The following is a 21,821-nucleotide window of genomic DNA, read 5'->3' on the forward strand; positions in this document are numbered from 1 at the left end:
ACACGTCATCAACACATAATGCTATGTGACAATTTATTATGTAGTCTCAGAAGACTCAATAAAGCCCATCTTCAAAAGACAATAAAATTATTATGGTGCATTATAGGGTGTTTCGTTTACGAACAAATCTTCTGATATGTATAAACTTGAAAAAACAGTGGAAGGTCCCTTTAAAGTTAAACTAAAGTCCAAAACTTTTTTTCTGCTTTTTTCTAGGTATAAAGTAGTGATTGATTCTTGTCCAACTCTTGAGATTTGTGTTTTAATGTGGTTTATTTTGTTGTAAAAATGTAATTGCATTCTATGGGTTGAAACCATATTAGAATCAAGTTTTGCTATAGGTTGAAATAGAGGCCGATGACATTTTGAAGGCAGCTTTTGTCACGAACACCACATGTGCTGTGTTTAGAGAGTATTTAATCTACATGCTATTCTATTAAAAGGAAATAGAATCCATAACTCATCTATTCTGTGACCTTTTCTTTACTAAAGTTTTTGAAAGAGACATAAATGACATGAAAAAAAAATGTTTAATAGCCAAAATAGGGAAATCAAATCAAATTTTATAACCACACTATTACATGGAAAAAAGAATAACACCTTTTATTTGTTTTCTAAATTATATGTCTATTTGTTTTAAACAAGTGCACAAAAAATGACCATTTAAAAAAATAATGTACCTATCAAGGCCAACCAGAGTCTGCGATCAATAACATCAATGCCAACTCCTGTGAAGATGTCACCTGTTAAATACAGAGTTTGCATGTTCTCCCTGAGCATGCATATATTTACCGTTTTTTTGGTCAATTGGTGTCTCTTAGTTGGCTGAAGGAATGTGTATGTGTGTATGTGTGAATTATGTAGTATAAACCTTATAATAGAATACAGTAGAAACTAATCAAATCTAATAGCAAAGTAAATAATTTGTTTAGGCAGTTGTTTTCATCATCAAAATAAATGTAAAAGTCAGCCACTGTAATAACTTTATCTGTACTCAGCACCAGAAAAGAGAAAAAGTCAGAGAATTCAGAGGGAAACTCTATTTAACTAATAAGTAAGATTGAACTAATATTGAAGAAAAACTGCATCAGAAGCAGTAATATTCACTGTATAACCAGATCAAACAAAAGAGGTGTCACGAATACATTATTTACAGTAATCATCACTTATATAATTAAATATAACAAATAATAATGTAATATGTATATATGCTACAGTATATATATAATTTGTATATATTTGATAATATTTATTAATAGTTACTAACGTTATTTTAATATATAATTATAACAACATTGTAATACAAACCACTATATAGGCAAACACCAATGCTTTTGATGCAGTTTTTCCACACTATAAAATACATTTTACACCATAATTTAGTAAACTAAACTATTTTACAAGGCACTTGTCTTTTATTTACTTTTGTAACGCACTGCAAGTCTTGTATATAATCATATTTGCATATATCAATGCCATCTATCACAAAAAATGTTCTTTAAATGTGATGTATTCAATGGTGGTCCTGAATATTAACATGGGCAGAAGCTGTTTGCTATGCGTAGTTAGTCAGGAAAGATGCTGTACAAGATACAAGTGTATGGATCACAAATTACTGATGTTATGACCAGAGAAAAAAAGGCTGCAACACACATTTTTGGGTTCGAGGTGTAATTTTTGAAAACAAATTTGGATTTAATCTGAAAAAGTAGAGCACCAAACAATAAATTCCCCATCGCATAAAAGAGGCACTCAGTCCCGTCCAAGCAGTTTTTGATGCAAGTAGCTGAACTTCCGATTGGCTACTGAAGCTTTTCCCTCAAAGTTATCCTAGCTGAGAGGTAAATTGATTCATCCTCTGTGGGATTACAAGGAATTTTCAACAACATGAGAGGCACAATGCAGTTCAGCAAGTGTGGTTACACAATTGAACACAAACACAATCTGAGAACATTATTATGTGCGAGAGCAAAATAAGAGTTTTCTCTTTCCCTTTCACATTTCAACAGCGTTTGTCACCACAAATAAAATTACACAAGGGAAATCAAAGCTACATACACCTTGGGGAAAAAAAAGAAAACCAAAATAAAGCAGTGCACCTTTAAAATCTTCTTTATGTAAACATGAGTGAAGAAAGTTTTTTTTTTTTTGTGATTTCGTAATTAATCCTCAAACTAAGAACCACTTAAAAGACATGAATACATTTCTTTTAAAAGACAGCTAACGCCGCGTTAGCCGTCAACACTGCACTGGTATCTGCCATCACATCAACTGCAGACATTTCACCTCTTAAAAAGAGATATTAACAATTCCCTCTGAAAAGTTTTCAGGATTCAACATTGCAAAAATCTGTTTAAATCATATAAATACACATGTATAGTATATACAGAGAAGAAGTTGAAGTAATGCATTTGGTGAGCTGAAGCACGGTAATAGTCATAAGACTCATGCTGTTAACATCATTAGTTTAGTAATACTAACAGGAAGTGATATTGATTATTCCAAATAACACTTACAATGCTAAATAAATGAGCGACCGTCTGATAATCATAGCCCCTATGATTAGTGTCGATCACACAATGGGAAAAACAGCAGGAATGTTTCAAAAAACACAAGACAGTGTAATGTGTCGACCCATCTAGTGTCCACCGACCAAACCGTCAAAGATGAAACAATGAAAGTGCTTTTTTTTTTTTTTTTTTCAGCTGATAAAAACTCTTATGGTCATCTGTAGAAGCATGGGTGGAAAGAAATTAAAGCAAAAGACATGAGATCCAAACTAACGCCATTGTGGCTCATGAGGAACTGCATCACTGCTGCATAAGTACAGATGTACCATTTAAATAGTAGTCAAATATTTACCAGTATCAATAAGTGCTTATGTTCTAATATATAAATACATCTTACGGTATTCGTAGGTATATATTTACTTGTTCTATTGTTGTGCAATAGCAAATCCCATGCATTTTTACTCAGATAAAAACCACGACATAAAGAAAATAAAATAAATGCAACATAGGAAACAATTGTTTAAATATTTTTTCACAGAGTTCAAGCTGCATCTGTTCATCAGCAGACCTGACGGACCCGAAAACCTTCCAATAAAAGAGTACGTCCATGGTTTTCTCTGTTCGACCATCATCTGACAACGGTGACAAGCAATATAAAGGCACAAACCCTTGCCGCTTGATCAGAAGCACCAAACTGCACAAGAAGCGTCTAATTCAAAATTTGGTCAGACTGTTTCATAATACATGAATGCACGTTTCCCCCTATAAATAGTCTTTATTCACTGCACTACTGCATTACACCTTGATATGATTACATAAACAAGAGTCTAGTTTCAAAGTACACACAGTAAAATACACTGTTTGTATGCATTGAGGAAAGAGTATATGTTAAGGATATTTGTACAGATTCCATAAATATAATTCGTGTGCAATTGTACGCAAACTACCATGTCAAACAAAGGCATATTAGCATAATATCTTTCCATATTGCACCTGCACCCAAAAATGATTCTCCAGCTTATAAAACACCCTGCAGCTCATTCAATCCACCGTTACAACCTCTGCAAAGAGGAGCACATCGGCCCGATGGACTTCTGCTTTTTCACTGTGAAGGTTCGTTCTCCACTCATCTGGTGTTTGTGCGAGACCAGAGGAAGTGTTACTATATTGCCTTATAACAGGAAAAACATGAGGTTATGTACCGAAAGGCGCCAAAGATGACGAGGTTGCAGGGATAGCAGAGAGAGGGTGCCAGATTCCAGATCACACAGAGGAGACTAAAGCGTGTCAGTGAGGGTCCTCTGTTGTGATCTTGAGTGAGGCGATGGCTTTCAAACAGTTCTGGACGTTCTCCTCCTGTCCAGTGTCGGGGTTTGTCTCCTGAAGGATTCTGCCATCCTCTCCTCCTGCCTCTGTCCTTTGGACAGATCCATCCATAGCCTCACTGTTCTGTGGGCTCGGCGATAAAGATGTACTGACGACAGACTGAGAGGAGGACGGGGAGCCTGACATCTGGAACCCTCCAACTGGTACGACTGGCAGCAAACTGCGGAGCGGCTCCTGGGAGTGAAGAGGGAGGTGGCTAAGGATGTTCTGGTAATGGGAAGTGGCCGTGCTGGACGGAGTTGAAGTCGACGTACTCCTTTGATCCTAGAACAAAAAAAAGACAAATATTTGTATTTTAAAAGTAACCAAACTACTTTTTTTTCTACTGAATACAAATGTATTTTGGTATGAAGTAGTGCTGCTGATTGATCCTGGTCATACCGTAATTTCCGGACTATAAGCCACTACTTTTTTTATCTCGCTTTGAACCCTACGGCTTAAACAAAGACGCGGCTAAATTGTGGATTTTTCCCAGTTTTATAAGCTTCATGCCGCCACAAAATGGAGCTCCATCACATTAGACCAGATGGACTAATGAAATTGTTAACATTAAATCGTTCCTGCTCGCACTGAATCATTCTGATCACTCATTTTGTCATGATGCACACTGCCTCATCATAACGACAAATGTTGTCAGAGAGAGAGAGAGAGAGAGAGAGAGAGAGCATCCGCTGCAGCATCGGCAGCATTAGCGTGGATGAAGTACAAGTCAGCCAGTTTGTAATAGAAATATAAACAGCATGAAGTTGTTAAATCGCAGCTTTAGGTTTGTTCAGGATTGATCGGTGCTCTGGACTCTAAGGCTGATGGAGAAGCTTCCGTAAGGAGGACGGACAGACGGAGCAGAGATCAGAACAGCCTGGATACAGGATGTTCTGATCTCCGCTCCGTCCACAGTAAAAGTCAGCCAGTTTGTAATAGTAGCATAACAGCATGAAGTTACCAAATCACCACGTTGGATTTGTTCAGAAGCGTTTTCTGACTCAGAGTCCGATTCGCTGTGATCGCTCTGCGGTAGTTCACGGTAAGAAGAGCGGACAAAGCGGTGTATCAGTCTGGTTCCAGTAAAAATTTACCATAAAAAGCTGTAAATGGACACATATGAAGACGTGGGGCAGTGAGGAGATGACTTCATATAGTAAAGGAAACTGATCAGTTGAAACACGGACAGCAGCCCGCCTACCTGCCCGTTCTGAGTTGTCTGAAGGGCACCATCAGCCAATAGAGTGCAGCCTATGTTAGGCTGCAGCATTTGTGTGGATTTTTCTTAGAAAATTGCTAAATTATTGTAATGAGGCCAATAAAACAGGGCTCTTTATAGCCCGGAAATTACGGTATTTTGTTGTAAAATGTCAGAGTGACTTCCCTTTATGGGTTGAAACCCGGCTATTACAATTGCATTTTGCTATTGGCTGAGAACAAGATCATGTGATGTTTTGGGACCATCTTGCATCACAAACAAGCACTAATAACCCCGCCTCTTTTTTAAAAACTAGCATTTACAATCTGTGGTGAGTTGGTTGGATTGAGAGAAGAGGGATTCGAGCGCTATAGTGAGTAATGAGTAGCTAGTCGGCATAGCATAGATTGTTCATTGAAGATTTCATAGTATAGACTGGACGTGTGTTAACTGTTCCAGGATCCCCGCCCATAATCAAGACATTTTTTTGAATTTCCCTCCCAGTGGCAGGTCAGGAGAAAGCAAGGGTTTAGTTACTCTTTAAATAATAATAATATTGGCTTGCCTTTATATATCACTTTTTTCAAAGAGACTCAAAGTCAATACAGAAACCATTGTTCACTCACACCAGTCATTATAGTAAGCTACATTGTAGCCACAGCTGCCATGGGGCGTACTGACAGAAACGTGGCTGCCATTTCACGCCTACGGTCCCTCTGACCATCACCAAAATTCATGCACAATTCAGTCGTGCCAAAGTGCCAATAATGACTTAGAACCCCCAACCCTTTGGCTATTGGATAACCCACACTAATACTGAGCTACAGTCGCCTCATTAGCCAATAAGCTGTCGTATTTCATTTCCTAAATGTTTTCCGCCCTTCAATAGCGATCACAACACTTTCAGAACACTTGACTCATACGTACCATTTCCATTTCAAAGTCTCCATGATATTGAGCCATCTCCATCTTAGCTTGGGTTCTGCTTTTATCGCTGCTGCCCTTGTGTTGGTGAGACCCTCTGCGAGGTGAAACAGCCCTCAGCACCACCCTTTGCCGACCCCTCACAGAAGTTTCCCGCTTTCCCCCCAGCTCCGTTCCAGGAGACATAGGTCGCTCGATCGACACCGGTGATGGATGTTGTATGGGCGAGAAGCTGGGAGAGCTGGGCCTCAGGGGAGACGTATCCCATCGAGGAGAGGATCGACCACGAGGGGAGAGGTCTTGCCTTGGTGAAGGGTAACGGAGACGTGAAGCGGACGGTTCCCTGATGGGGGATTCCCAGCCAGGGGAGAGCAGGCAAGAGGAGTAGGGGTCAAAGAGGAAGCTGCTGTGGTCTAGAGACAGGAGGGTGAGAGAGTCGTCCTCCATAGACTTCTCTCTCTGCTCGGCTGTAATCGCGGGGCGATGATCTGAGCCCGGACGCTGGATGGGGATCTTCTGACGGACTTCGACTCCAGGCAGAGAAGACAGGGAGCAGCCATGGATGGAGGCAGTGGCGGTGACTGACAGAGACGTAACTCCAGTTGCCTGAGGACTCGTGCTTCGTGATCGCAGCTTTGGGGTCGAGTCTCCATCATACTCATCATCCTCTTCGTCATCTTCTTCAAAATCATCACCTTCTTCTTCAATGCCATCAGAGTCCTCAGCGTCTGAGAACTGATGTTTGGTCACTGCTACTTCAGTCTTTGACCCTTGCTGGACTTCGTCTACTTGGAAATAAAAAACACATCTGTTTAGCAATTGTTTCTTATTTTTAATGACACCTGGTGATCATTTAGAGCATCGGCAACTTACCATGCTCCTGTATCTCAGTATCATCCATCGTCACTGACACTCCCAGTTCCAAGCATTTCTTCATGTGCGCCTTTGACTTCATATGTTTAGTCAGGTTTCCTGTTGATAGAATATCATTTTTCATTCAAACATTTTCTGGCACAAATGGTGAGTTTCAATCTATCTGGCTCAAGTCAACATGCTTTTTTCTGAAAATATTTTTACCACAGATATTTGAACTTCTCACTCTTTGATCTAAAAACAGATCTAAAATGTTAGTTTGATGTTAAAATGAATGATAACTTCAACTCAATGGGTAAAACCTTGGAATAATGGAAACAAATATGAAGAAAAAGAAAATAGACAAAACAAGCAATTTAAAAAAAAAAAAAAGAAAAAACAAGGAAAACACAATGAAATAACCTATTCTTCCCTGATAATATGGTCTTGAGTTAAGTTGTGACTTAAATAGATTAACCACACAAAAAATGGTCCATGGTGGACATTCCTTATACTGCTATTAAATTAGTAAATATAAGTAGTGGAACAAAACAGCTAATGCTAATGCGGCGTAGGTAGTGTAATTGGCTTAAAATCCACACAACAAACCAAGCACCAACTATCTTCTTAGTTATCTAGATAAGTGATCAGTTTCATGGTAGCATGATTATTCACACTTTAAAGACGGAAGAAATTTCTGTCCCCATTAATAATGATACAGTAGTTCTAAATGTATAGGCCTAATTTTTTTTCCATTGTTTTTCTCGAAAAATTGTAATGAAATCTGCAATTTGGTTCCGACTCGGATGAAACGTGTTGGGATAATTGATGAACCAACAGAGTCAAATTTGATAAGGATCGGTCAATTACAAACCGAGATATGATATTTTGAAGTTCCGTCAATGTTGAGAGGTAGGATTTTTTTTATATCTAAAACTGATCCAGAAACTGGCGCCCTGTCCAGGGTGTACCCCCGCCTTGTGCCCAATGTGAGCCGAAGAGAGGCACCGGCAGACCCTAGCGACCCTGAAAAATGACAAAGCGGGTCTGAAAATGGATGGATGGAAAACTGATCCAGAATCTGTATATTGATCCAGATCCCCTCCAAAATTTAATGGAATCTTTGTTTAGTACAGAACTTTTGATGTAATCCTGCTAACAGACAAATAACAAACAAACAAATAAAGAAATGCTGGTGAAAATAGGACCTCCTTGACAGAGCAAATAATTGCACTTGCTAATTGGGTTCTAAATTGTAAAACAAAATGTTTGTATGTTTTTACAAACTAAAAGCAAAGGAAATGCATAGAAAGCTTAAAAGTACTTGCCTTTAGTTTTAAATGCAAAGTTGCAAACCCTGCAGATGTATGGTCGAACGTCTGTGTGGGTTCGAATGTGTTTCTTCAGCATGCTGGGCTTCTTACAGCGAATACCGCACTCCTCACAGATATATTTTCCCCGACCTCGACCTCTGACATACACATAGTCTTCATTGGACTTGTACCTGAAAATGAGGTACAAAGAGTCCATTACCATAAAATATCACACATTAGAAATAAGTGTAAATGGTTGATGGTAGTCTTTAGCATCCTTAAGTAGTTTCAGTAGTCAAGAAGTATCATATTAATACATTTACTGACCCTCCCTCAAAGATTTTAATCCGTGTTGGCAGCGTTTGGGCTGCTGAGGCCTCCCTCTCTTTCCACTCCTCCTTGGCCGTTTTGGCTCTGCAACTTTCTTTCACCTTCTTCCCGTAGGTGATGTCCACCTCTTTAGGCTCCGGTTTCTTCGGCAGCTGAATCAGACAAGCAAACATTGTGTTAACATCCATTTTAAGTGGACATTATATCGACAGGGTAACACAATGCCTCAAGTATTGTGTGTCACACATGGAATTGCACATCATGTTTTGCAAACATTGATAATCCTGCTTCTTGCTGCTACCGAACGAACATCCAGCATTGACATTAGCCTAGTGTGCTTTGATTCTACAGCGTAGAGTTAAAATAAACCTATGCAAAGGATGTGACTTAATAGTCACCATCATATTTACTTATTCACCTTTTAAAACATTAAAGGCATTATCAGGGGAAATCTAAGGCAAATCAAAAACTGCATTAGTGGTAACTAAAAATACTCTCAACGACTGGCATTTAACTTTGCCTCAAAAAATGGGATAACAATTTTTCAAACCAGTTTTTTAATTGGTTCCCACTTGCTGACATTTTCATTTTCCAATGACCAGTGCAAGAATCATTGGTCATTCATAGGCCTTCGTGATATTTGTAGGACCTTTCAGAGGCCACAAATAGTCAATCATCTCAACCAATGTTGCTTTGAATACATACTGATGAAAAGGTGACATTTTCTCACCTGTTCCATGGTTTGCTTCAACAGGATGATGGATGAAACAACTTTTCCTGTGCCAGGAGGACACATGGCAGCCATGGTGTAGATAACTTTGTCTCCCCTCTGTCTGGATCGCAGGAGAGCCAGGGCAGCATTAGTGCTTAACTCAAAAGGGTTTGGATTGTGGGAACTCAAACGCCCGGTGGCGTAAGCAGAGGAGAAAGGGGCACTGCTGAGGGTGCAACTAGGCTTGGTGTAGTTGAGATAACACCAGCTTACACCTGTTGTCGTGCGAAGACTTGGATATTGAGATAACAGTCTTGAATGCTCCGCCTCTGAGTTTAGGATATCTTGACTGGTAACCAGCTGTGCCACAATGTCTATCTGCACCCGTTTCTCCATGCCAGCTTCTTTCAGGTCGTTGACAGCTATTGCAGAGTATGGAGCCTGGTTTGTTTCCAGACAGCTACTTTCCATGGCTAAGCCCTCACCATGGTCAGTAGCCTCAGGGAGTTTTTGCTGATGAGAAATAAATTTACTCCTATGCGAGTCATGTAGAGCATGAGGAGCTGATGCACTCTGCATCTCTGGCCTCTGCCCTTTCTCCTCACTCAGATTACATTTTCCCAACTCCACAGCACTCAGCTCCTCAACAATCTGCCCAAACATTCTTTCTTCTTTCACTCTTTTTTGTTGCTTGACCTCTATGAACAGGTCCAAGCTGCTGGCAGGGGATAGCATCCGCTTGTTTGCACCACCACTGGAGGCGTTAGTGGTTGAGATAGTTCTGGAGGTCAGAGAGAGAGGGATGCCTGTTTTAAGCTTAGCAGATGACAAATCAAGAGCTTCAACATTAAGGGTGTGAGTCATTGGAGGTTTGGTACTGTGAAGCTCAAAACTTCCTGACAATCGTGAAGTGTGAAGGGCAGATGTAAAGGAACTTCCACTGTTGTGCTGATTGTCAAAAATCTGTGATACTGAGGTGTAAGTGATGCTGCCATAAGATGGTACGTGAGTCTGAATTCTCACAGGAACTAAGAGGCTTGGATGTGACAGCTGAGGAAATGTATTCCTGGTAGAGAACATTGGCAGAGTCTGCGACAAAACAGTGACAGCAGTGAATGGTGGGGAGGTGCTGCTTTGGTAGTGGGAAAACACCTGTGATGAGACTTGTGTTGCTTCAGTATCCATACTTAATGACTCCTGTCGCACCAAATTAACCCTCCTTCTATCCTTCACGCCACTCATTTCCATGTGTCTAACTTTGGATGTCGGAGAAAGGCTGCCATAGTCAAATGATATGCTGCGTACCTCTGGGAACTCCTTGCGCAAGTTGCATGGCGCCTGCTCTGACGAGGAGCGTCTCATTTCATGTTGTTGACGTTGCACTGAGAGGGCGTGTCCACTGCCTGGCACAGCTAGGAGTTCCAATGTTTTGGCAAATTCATCTTGCCTGGCTGGAGAGGACGATTTCAAGCTCTCTTCCCGGTCAAAGGAGTAAGTGGAGCAATAAGATAAGTTGCTATCTTGGCTCGGGCTGCGGGAGAGGCTGGTGCAGGCTGACTCAAAGCTAGATTCTCCAGAGGAGTGCTCGATATCTGCTAAGCGCAGTCTTTTCTTTTTTGGAGGGAGCTTCTCGGGAGGAAATTGTGCTAAAGTCTCACTCCTTTGAGGCCATTGAAATTCCTCTACGTGTTTATCGGGCTCTTTTACCTGCACCTCTAGAGCCTTTTCTGGACTGTCAGGCTCAACTGTAACCCTGATTTCTGGGACCTGTATGTTTGGCTGCCGCACAAGCTTTGGAGCCATTTGAAGTGACTGCCTTAACCTGCTGTCACTTCTCTCCAACTCATATGATTCACTTGCCTCCATAGCTTGAAATGAAGAACTACTGTCCTGCCTCTGTCCAAAATATTTATAAGAATCTTGGTGTTCGGAGTGAGGCCTGTTAATTGAGTTGGTGTGCTGAATAACTGAAATTACATTCCTTTGGGTTTTTCGTCCAGACATTTCAGTATTGTGTGTTATGTCCATGTCACACCTCTCCATCTGAGAGAGTCCTTTCCCTAAAGCCAAAATGCCTGCTGCAGCTAGTTTTAAATCATAGTCTTTGCCTAAATCAAACATTTCTTCACAATTTTCATGACGGGCCTCGTAGTGACCCTGCAAATCCTCCTCCTCCCTCTTTTCTTTCCGACGCTTTCTTGTTGCCAGCTCCAATGCTTGTCTCTGATGGCCCATACTTGCAGCCATGGAGGGGTAATTTTCTATTTCCAATCCTGAGGATGAAGTGCCACTTTCACCCATCTTCCCGTGGCTATCGGTGTCTGTGTGGCTGTCATGCGCTGATAGCTCGAAAGCAGCTTGTCGCCTAAGCCTCCTCATGCCTCCGGTGCTTGTTCTCTCATCAAATGAGTGACTGCCTCTGAGAGCTTGAGGCATCGTCAGACACACATCTGAGGATGTTGGCATTGAGTTGCTTCTAATCAGAAGGCCCATATCAGAACCAACATCTAACTCCAACTGTGTGACCTCTTCTCTTGTTATTGACTTTGTGTTTATTTTGATCGACTCAACGGTGTCTTTTTCTTGCGTGAAAACACGAGAAACACCTTTCCCACTGTGTTCACTGGAGTCTGTCCTTTGTTTAGGGCTGGGCCGGTAGCACTTTCCAAACATAATTTCTTGATATGATTTAGCATTAGTATTTGGAGGACCTGTCTGATGCTCGGCACTCTCTGAACGTGAGAAGTAGCCGGAATCCGTGCTGCCCTTGCTTGACTGACTCGGCAGGGACAGGTTGTGTTCAGAGTCGCTGCTTCTTTTTTCAGAGAGCCGGAGTGCGAGCCTTTGTTTAATGGTGGAAGATTGAGTTGCACGACTGGCCTCAGCAGTGACAGAAGGTGCATTGATTTCTTGGGGCTGGGATGAACCATCCTGAGATGACATTGTTGTGGCTCCCCTTCTCTGAGCGATGAGATTTAGTACCTTTACAGCAGTGTTATCTGATCTTTCCATTGGAGAGTCTAGCAGCAGCAGAGGGTCATTAAGTGTGTCCTCATCCGTGTCCGTGCTTTGTTCAGCGTCAGAAAACAACTCTCCATCCCCTTCAAAGGACCCCTGATCCATGTTGGCATTGTAAGAACCAAGTTCTGAGAAAGGCAATGTTCCAGCTTTCACTGAGTGAGCATGGGACTTTCTGTGTTTGTATAAATTACTCTTGGTTTTGAAGGAGAAGCCACATGGGATGCATGGAAATGGTCGTTCACCGGTGTGGGAGCGGATGTGTTTTTTGAGCACACTGGGTTTGGCACATGCCCTTCCACAGTAATCACAGACATACTTTCCTGGCTTCTGTGATTTTTGTTCAACCTTACATGCCGTCTCCGACAGCTGATCCATTCCTGAATGGGAAACCTGTTGGTGGACCTCTGGTGATTTCCTGTGACATGCGGGTCCAGTGGACTGTGTGGAAACTTTCTGTCTGCCAACAGAAAACGGCTTTGTAGACTGTGGAATAAATGAAGACAGCTCGTAATCTTGATGGCTTGTGGACTGAGTTTGGGTTTGCTGAACTTCTAATTGCATTGATTTCCCTGAGTCAGAAATTTCTTTTAAACCAAATGTGACTTTGCTCTGAGCTTTTTCTGCTCCCTGGTTCCACACTTTGTCTTCCAGGTCAACTGATGTTCTTCTTTTGGCCTGTGCAGCTTGTAATGTGTCTATCTTCTGTGCAACATTTCTGTCCTGATGCTCAGCAGAGCTTTTCATCCCTGCAGCAGTTTCAAGTGACTCCATGAATTCAATGTCACTTCCTTTGAGATCAATTTTCAGGGACAATGTTCCTTATGTAGTTGGGGTGGTATTACTATGCACGTGACTTGCAGGGAAAGGGCCATCTGAAAGACACAAGGAGGAGGGAAGAGTTAGACAGCACAACTATTGGATAGAGAGTAGACTAGGATTAGTATGAAAAGGAAGTTAACCTAAGAGCTGCATGATGTTGTACACTGAAAATTCAGGCACAAAATTCAAGCTCTAAAATGGCAGAAATGTAAAAAAAGAAGAAAAAAATCCACTATCAACTCTAGTCAAGTATTTGTCATGTGAAACTGTATTTTTTTACACTAGTATGAGCATTCAAAGTGGCATTAAACATGTAAAAATGTCTCATTTGTTTGTGCTGAGCTGAAAAACAACAAATGTTGACATTTATATAATTTATTCATGTTAATTATAATCGATTTTGTTGCCTTGATAGGAAAACTTTGGCACTTTTTAAATTTAGGATGTACACTTAAACTAAGGCAAAATAGCAAGACAGAACTATCATGAACAACCATTGAAAAAAACTGTTTGTGGTTTGTGTAATTGAATAATTAATTTGTTGTTATGATCCTAAAAATATTAAAATATATGGTAACACTTTACTTGAAGTTTTATACATAAGGCTGACAATAAGCTGTCATTAGCATGAATAGGGTGTCATGAAGGTGTCATTTATGTCAATTTTGTCACCTTTTTCTCAATTATGACACCTTTGGAGCTATGTTGGCATTTTTTGGGTTAAGTGGAGGGATCTTATTCATGCTAATGGCAGGTGTCATGTCATAATGATGACAGTCTTTATGTATAAAACTTTAAGTAAAGTGTTGCCAAATATACAGTATATAGACCATATTTCTGGAGTATGTCAATCCTTGATTTGAGAACATCTGTATTCATGCACAGTTTTAGAAATAAGGTACAAGCACGAGCAGATGTGTTTTCCACTTAGATCATTAACAAGAAGTGAATGAATGGCATTATCTTTGCGCACCCCACACCATTCCACTTAACTCCTCACCGGTATCATATCATGGAATGTTTTGCCTCCCATGGGATTCAAACCACTCAACCTGTCTGAGTGCCACCGCCACCACACTGAGCTGCAGAGGACCACGTTCTGGAACGAGGGTAAACAGGGCAGGCTCCAAGCTGGAACATCGTCATGCCTATGGGTAAAGTGAGCTGGTTGTGTCACTATGCTTTCACCTCACGCTGAGGGTACGGGTGTGTGAGGGCATGTCATTTCCATCTTCTCAGTGTCAAATGCTCCGTCCTCCATAACGAGGTTATGTAAGATTATCTGGTTCAAACCCTCTGAGTTCCCCTTAATTAGGACATCCTCCGACTCTCTCTCTCTCGCACTCAATTTCTTTCTTTGTTAACACGGTTCGCAGTGCTCAGGCGTAAAGCAGAGGATTAGAATCCAAGGTGACTTGAGATGCCGTGAGATGCATCAGAGTAGCGTAGGGATTATTATCCCAATGTGTTTTCAAGCAAATGCTCATCATTCCTTTTTGATGATTTACGTTTTCAGTCGCTCTGCTTTCCAACAGATTGTACCAGAGGCAGATGCAGAAAAGAAAAAAACAACGAAAGCCTATGATGGATGGTTAGGGGAAAAAAAAAGGGGGGGGGGGGGGTAGCCTTCAGACTGGAACAGTCCATGTTTCTACGGGGAGGTTTACCTCTAAACTAAGTGGGGTGCCTGGGGGTGACGGAATTCAGAGGCCTGGTTGGGAGCTCCCTTTCAAGGTCGATCTGACCTCATTGGTTAGTTTCCATCCTCTGTGAGCCACCAGAGGAGCAAGGTGAAATATGGGTGCAGAGTGACAATGAGATAAACCACAGCCACAAAGAATACCTTTGAACCACAGAGAAGCACAAGTGACAAGTCGCTCTACAGATTCAGACTTTTGGTAGCAGCGCTCCCCTTCACACTTAACGTCTCTCACTCCCTGCAACATGCACTATATCCTATATGCAAATATATGACACAGCAGCAGTGACATGCAACAACAGCAGGCAGGTGGGTGGCTGGAAGGATGAATGTGGGCTGAATGTGGCCCAGTAAGTCTGACTGGATAGCCAAATTACTTTTAGATAGATTTTAATTAAAATAATGGCAGTGATCATTCTCCTAACTCTCCACATATGTGAAGGAAATATGTGGCAGATTAATGCCCAGCGTAAGTACATCATTATTCCACTGCATTACATCCCGAGAAGCTAAGTTGACCATTAAAGGAAAGAGGCATGAAGTCTCATGGTGACAACAAATCCATAAATATCATAAACACATGACTGCCTTAGAGGCAGAATAGTGAAACTATACATGGAGCTCAAGCAGCAAAACATCGCATCTCACGCAGAGTGAATAAACAGCTCCTCTCTGTGTGCTCGGAGTGACAGAAGAGGAAAAAACACCATAGATCGTACATCAGCTGACATCTACATATCAAATGTAATCCTCATACAAACCTGACATTTGAATAGTCCCCTGTCCCATATCGACAGTCACATGTGACATTCCTCATGCTCCACAGTCCCTTTCTCCATTCTGCTCATAGTCTGAGTGACAAAATGAAAGAAAACAGCGAGGTACAGCCCATCAGTGGTGGAGCTGCTGGCCGACTGGGTGTACATTAGAAGATCTATTGATGCAAGCTAGTCACCAGAGAAAATACCCAACCATGACGTGCAGACCCAGGCACAAAAATAGCAAAGGGGCCCTGGGAGGGATTACACAACAGCCCACGTTTAAGGGCGCTTTTCCTTTCTCTGGCTGTAGCAGCAGCAGCAGCAGCAGCAGCAGCTGCCTTATAGTGGAAGCCCATTGACATGATCCAAAGAGGCAAACAACACTGCTGCATTCCTTTAAAATCACATTTACATCCTTTGCATATATATTCTTTATTAATATCTGAATTAATACAGATAGAAACCTAGATTAATGATATTTGTTATAGAAAAGCCAATGGACTGAGCATGACAGTTTAACATTGGATGAAGCAAATTGCAAAAGTTCTTTAAAGGACAGTAATAATAATCACATGGTGCAGCCGCTCCAAATGTACATTTCCTGCAGTGTGTCTATTCATTGTGTACATTGAGAGGAACTCAATGAAAGACTGCATGTGGCTGAGATGATGTGTAGAGCTGGAGAAAAATGAGAAATGTACTCTGACACCCACAGCCTGTTTAGAGCCAGTTCTTCCCGTCACGACAGGATTTGGCTTTGTGAATGAAGAGAGTCGTGATGAGGGTGTTATTAAAACGGCAACAAGTGGGAAAGAGAGAAAAAAAAAGAAACTAGGACAATACCAACAATTATGTGCAGCTGTGAAGCTCATCCTGGGAATCAGATGTATGAATTCAGCGTGTGATGGAGCTCTATTAGCCTCTGCATTAAAGCATCCACAACGGGAATATAAAAATATTACCTCTGAACAACTTTGTTCTGCATATTTTAACAAACCATCCTAAAGACTAGAATTGTAAAGATGTTTATTTATAAATTAAATTAATAAAATGTTCATTTTAGTTTTTAAATCTAGGTTTAGCAGCCCAATCCTAATATCTATAATAATAATAATAGTAAAAACAAATACAAAGTCAAACGTCATCTATATTCAAAGGTCATTAAAGGCGTATATTTAACCACGAGCATTATTAAATGCTTGCTCAAGTATAAATTAATCAACAATTTGATGTTATTATATGTATTTTTCTGCATAGAAATACCGGTAGCTTCTGCTAAAAAAACTATTATTATTTATCAATGGGCTAATATAATCAATCATCACCCTTTCAGCCATTTCTTATGATTTGAATTCACTTGATTACACACCATGTGGATTAGAGTTATGGTTTTCTGCTTGCATGCCCAGGGTGGTGGGTTTAATTCCCAATCAAAGGTGTTTTTGTTTCTTATTTGGTATTTAACTAGCATTACTTAACCAATTTTATTATATAAGTTGCTGTGTATACAGATTTTCCTTGATATGATTGCTTGTGCTCTACTACAGTACTGTGAGAACCAACATACTGATGTAAATACAGAGCTCTGCTGAGCGCACATGGTACGGTATGACTTTTGACCTATTTCACTTCGTCAAGCATCTCAGCAGGATTAAAGCTTGAAGTTATGAGGCATTTATATTTGGAAAACACAGACTTAATGATATTGTTACAAAATGATTATATTAAAAAAATAAATACATTTAATTCATTTTTTTGCAAAGTGTTTATGAAGGTAATGTTTTTGAGGAAAATAAACACATTTATTCATTTTAGATTAAATTAGAGGGTTAAGTGTTGTGTAAACCTACCCTAACACCAGAAACCAGACTTTCCATTTTGATTGTTGCCAGACCAATGGTTGAACCATCTCATCTCAACAAGCCCAAACCATGCTAAGCTACAACTTTTTTAATTGTTTTCCCTGGTTCTGAATAATTCTACCAACAGCCATTTGTGTGAAACTTTGGTCTTCCAACACAATATATATCACACAACTAAGGGTGTAAGAAAAAAATCAATTCGGCGATATATTGTGATATTTCACCGTGTGATTATGGTATTGATACAAAAAAATGGCCAAATTAAATTTTTTAGTCATGTTTTTTAACAAAAAAATACATTTAATTGCGCCAACATATGCATAGCACGTACACTCGGTCACTAGGTGTCAGTGAACCACATCAGACCTTGTTAAACTACCTCGCTCCTCAATGCATTTTAGCTTGGAAGTTGATTGCATTTCATCTTCATAAAACACAGTTTTATAGATGTGTGTGGTTACTTTTTTTTTTTTTTTTTTTTAAGTATTTAAGAACTTAACAGAATCAGAATCTGTCGTAGAAGCAAAAGTTGAGCTCTTTTGAAAAATGTAATTTGACAGTTTGTTAAACATTCCACTTGTTTTTGATATTTCTACTTGAATTACATTTAGTTACCATTTACTTGTTCTCACAAGTTGACAAAAAAATTAAATAAATTGTATTTCATACCATTTTGTAGATGTAAAGGTGAAATTTGTAGTTATTGATATCGCAATATATATATCGGGATGTATTAGCTGGGTTTCCATAACCCTTGGAAATTCGCAAAATCTAAACAACGCGATAAAAACTGGTGATGGAAACACCTGAATTTCGAAAAAACGCTCAAATATCGCAAAAACGTTTTTACGCTTTCATGAGGAGGAATTTCAAATGATAATGGAATGTATCGCAAAAGTGCAATGGAAACACTTTTTCCGCAAACACGCCTCACAGAATGTGACGTACCTGGTCACATGACGTGAGGTGACCGCTTCTCTCTGAGAAATAATCAGAATCCCCAGGGGGAAATTACTTGCGTTACAGCTGCTCAAGAAATATTACAAATAATTATGACACGGTACGTGTAAACAGAAGAGGAGACGGGGACTTTTCTTAGCATTATATTTAAAAAAAATTACTGCCACATTAGACGTGAAACAACAACGGAATACAGAGTGTTATAAGAAGGTTCTGAGTGTCCGTCGTCCTGCAGGGTAGTCTCGCGGGATGAGATTTCACGGGAGTTACGAGGCCCCTCCCCAAAACAACCTTTAATGGAAACACGTTCAAAGCGCAAGTAGCGTAATTATACTTTGTCGATATTTAGAAATATTGCTTTTATTTTGCTAAAAACTGTAATGGAAACACTGCTAAAGTTTAGCATTGGCATACATCATATTGTGACATCAAATCCTGAATTGTATCGTATCATCAGATTCATGGCGATGCACACCCCTACACACAACTATAAGTATTTCAACCATCCTCCTCAGTTTCACCCATTACCTATTGGGGGAGAACAACTGGGCCTCTATGAATAGGAGGCCTTGGCTGTGGGGATTTCACTGGTTGGAGCTAAACGCTACACTACCTCGGGGAGCAGATTGACTTCTGTAAAGCTTCTACACTCACAGCATGGACAAAAAAAAGGATGGAGGCATTCGCAATTCAAAAATGATGAGCTTTAACTTCCTGTGCATAAAAAAAAAAGAGTAATTTCACAGTGCAGCGTTTCGTGTGATGATTAAAAAAAAAAAAAGTAGCCTATGAGCAGTGAAAAGCAGTTCATGCATTCCGACTGTGTATTGATAAGAGCGTCTTTTTGCAGAGAGCTATAATTAGATATTGCTTCTAAGAAGCCAAATATGAAGTTGAGGCTAACTAACTGTACTGCAGCTGAGATCCATTATGCTGCATTCAGTATCTAGAGGAGCGGCACTAAAATGGCTGATACTCAATGTGCAGTGAAGGTCAAGTCGCCCGTCTCTATAAATATAATGGTCTGTCCCCCAGGATGTTCCACACACTGCTTGGCATTTCCACTATCTAAAGCTCTGCTGACTGGCTCCAATCTGACACAAATTTGCCTGTGATTGAATGCCACACATGCACCATCAACTACTTATATATGTTTAATAGATAAGAGCGATGGGTTAGGAGTGGGGGGTGCAGTGTTTGTGAATGGAAAGAATGAGGTTTCCCCCCCACAGGCTGTAGTGGCAGTTGGCTGTGACATCGCTTACAGAGGACACTCAACCCTGCAGGTTGAACAAACAGCTGATAACATAGCACCGTCCTCTCCTCTCACTCCATTCATGGTGTCATTCAGAAAAAAAAACAACACTTTTTTTTTTCTTCGTCTTTTTTTCTATCAATCGCCATCTACCAGTTTCATTAACCCACCTCCTTCCTGTCAGGGCTCTAAAACACACGTACTTTATGCCATTATCACAGCGGTACCTGAATATATTCAGAAGCGATTGTGTGCTTCCATGGCAACTACGCCAACGCCTGTAACAGTTTCCTGTCTACATATATAATTACAGCCACAGATTATAGCAGCGAGGCAGCAGAAATGAGCTCAGAAAATAGTCAGTAGAGCACACTGTGAACCAAACAAACAAACAAAAAAAACACAAATACATTATTTTCCGTGTTTCTTTATGCAAATATTGCAAATATAAAATGTGTCTTTATCAATTAGGAAATGTACTGTAATTAGCAAAATTCACAATTTAACAACACTTTGCTGTCAAGCTGCAGTTGATATTATAGATTGTTTTTAATAATATTCAGTTGGTGAACTGTGTGTGTGTGTGTGTGTGTGTGTGTGTGTGTGTGTGTGTGTGTGTGTGTGTGTGTGTGTGTGTGTGTGTGTGCGTGTGTGTATGCGCGCTACATTTGATGATGTGTACAACATTAAGAGGCCAGCGACCCTAAACAGGATTATTGCTACAGAAAAAAGATTAACAAGATTTGTACATGAGCTAAAATTCCGAAAATTAAAATGAAACAATGATTAGAATCTGAAATAATGGATTTTTTGCATTTCAGTGGATTGTTGGTGGATTGAGAAATGAATCCCTATTAATCCCTATTTAAAGATTGGCAGGGATCCGTTTACCTGCAGAGGAGATATACAATATTACAAAAATCAAATGTGAGTAACAAAAATCATCACAAGCATAGACTCTCTTTTATGAGGCACCGATTGTAAAGTTGCCCATGCTAAAATAAACAGAAACTTTTTAAAACATTTAGCAACAAACCATGTTTAAAAAATGAATGTGACATTTATTTTATGTGACTTTTGACCAGATTTACTGCAATATTTGTATAATTTGTGATATTTCTCGGAAAATTTAATGTCAATGTTAGATCAAAATGTTAAATCTACATCTAAATGGTAAATATCAAATGTAAATGTAAATGTGAATGTTAAATCTAAACGTCACCTTTAAATATAAATGTTAACTCTAAATACTAAATGTTATATCAAAATTCTAAATGTTAAATGTAAATGGTAAATATCAAATCTAAATGCAAATGTTAAATCTAAATGTAAATGGTAAATATCAAATCTAAATGTAAATGTTAAATCTAAATGCTACATTTCAATATAAATGTTAAATCTAAATGCTACATTTCAATATAAATGTTAAATCTAAATCTAAATGTTGATTCTAAATCTAGATGTTAAATCTAAAGGCTAAATCTAAATGTTAAATCTAAAGGCTAAATCGAAATGTTAAATGTTGATTCTAAATCTAAATGTTAAATCTAAATTCAAATGTTGCATTTAAATATAAATGTTGAATCTAAATGCAAAATGTTATATCTAAATTCTAAAAATGTTGATTCTAAATGCTAAATCTAAATGTTAAACCTGAATATAAATGTTGATTCTAAATCTAAATGTTAAATGCTAAATCTAAATGGTGAATTTGCATATTAGCCAAATATATAGTTTCACCCGTGACATTTAGATTTGCCATTTAGATTTAGATTTAACATTTAGATTTGATATTTATATCTAACATTGACATTTTTATGTGGAAGAAAAAAATCACAAATTTCACAAATATTGTTGTAAAACTGGTCAAAAGTAACGTAAAAAAAATTCACATCTGTTGCTAAATGTTTCAAAAAGTTTCTGTTTATTTTAGCATGCACAAATTTTACAATAGGCACACTATACAAAGATTCATAATATGCACCAACGCTTCTATTACTGTGTGATGATAATGATGCTCTCTTTTAGCTTTCTCCACATCTGGCAGCTTCAACATCAGGATAATGACCCTGTGAGTTGTCACGTGATGTGTGTGTGTGTGTGTGTGTGTGTGTGTGTGTGTGTGTGTGTGTGTGTGTGTGTGTGTGTGTGTGTGTGTGTGTGTGTGTGTGTGTGTGTGTGTTATGTGGGGATCAGCATCAGCTGTCATCAGGAGCGGGGATAGCCTCCTGCTGCTG

General features: G+C 39.5%; 1 protein-coding gene across 2 annotated transcripts; it reads right to left on the minus strand.

Moving 5' to 3' along the window:
- Positions 1-1,671: 1,671 nt before the first annotated feature.
- On the minus strand, positions 1,672-15,723 carry hivep2b (HIVEP zinc finger 2b). 2 transcript variants are annotated; one of them, XM_028437446.1, is made up of 7 exons: positions 15,508-15,723; positions 9,226-13,100; positions 8,493-8,647; positions 8,181-8,356; positions 6,874-6,972; positions 6,004-6,785; positions 1,672-4,160 (listed from the first exon to the last, which is right to left on the minus strand). In XM_028437446.1, the coding sequence occupies exons 2-7, from the start codon at positions 12,997-12,999 to the stop codon at positions 3,798-3,800; spliced, it is 5,349 nt and encodes a 1,782-aa protein (XP_028293247.1). In that variant the 5' UTR covers positions 13,000-13,100; positions 15,508-15,723; the 3' UTR covers positions 1,672-3,797. The 2 variants fall into 2 exon arrangements, with proteins under 2 accessions (XP_028293247.1, XP_028293246.1); XM_028437445.1 differs by having other exon boundaries at positions 6,004-6,788.
- Between the last annotated feature and the right edge of the window lie 6,098 nt (positions 15,724-21,821).

Source organism: Gouania willdenowi, chromosome 22, assembly GCF_900634775.1.
Source record: "Gouania willdenowi chromosome 22, fGouWil2.1, whole genome shotgun sequence".
Taxonomy (NCBI): Eukaryota; Metazoa; Chordata; class Actinopteri; order Blenniiformes; family Gobiesocidae; genus Gouania; species Gouania willdenowi.

Coding starts and splice junctions, on each gene's coding strand:
- hivep2b (XM_028437445.1), bottom strand. CDS start 12,999: ATGGAGTCACTTGAAACTGCTGCAGGGATGAAAAGCTCTGCTGAGCAT. Junction 8,357..8,492: donor ATTAAAATCTTTGAGGGAGG/GTCAGTAAATGT, acceptor CCTCATTTTCAG/GTACAAGTCCAATGAAGACT. Junction 6,789..6,873: donor TACTGAGATACAGGAGCATG/GTAAGTTGCCGA, acceptor TTTATTTCCAAG/TAGACGAAGTCCAGCAAGGG.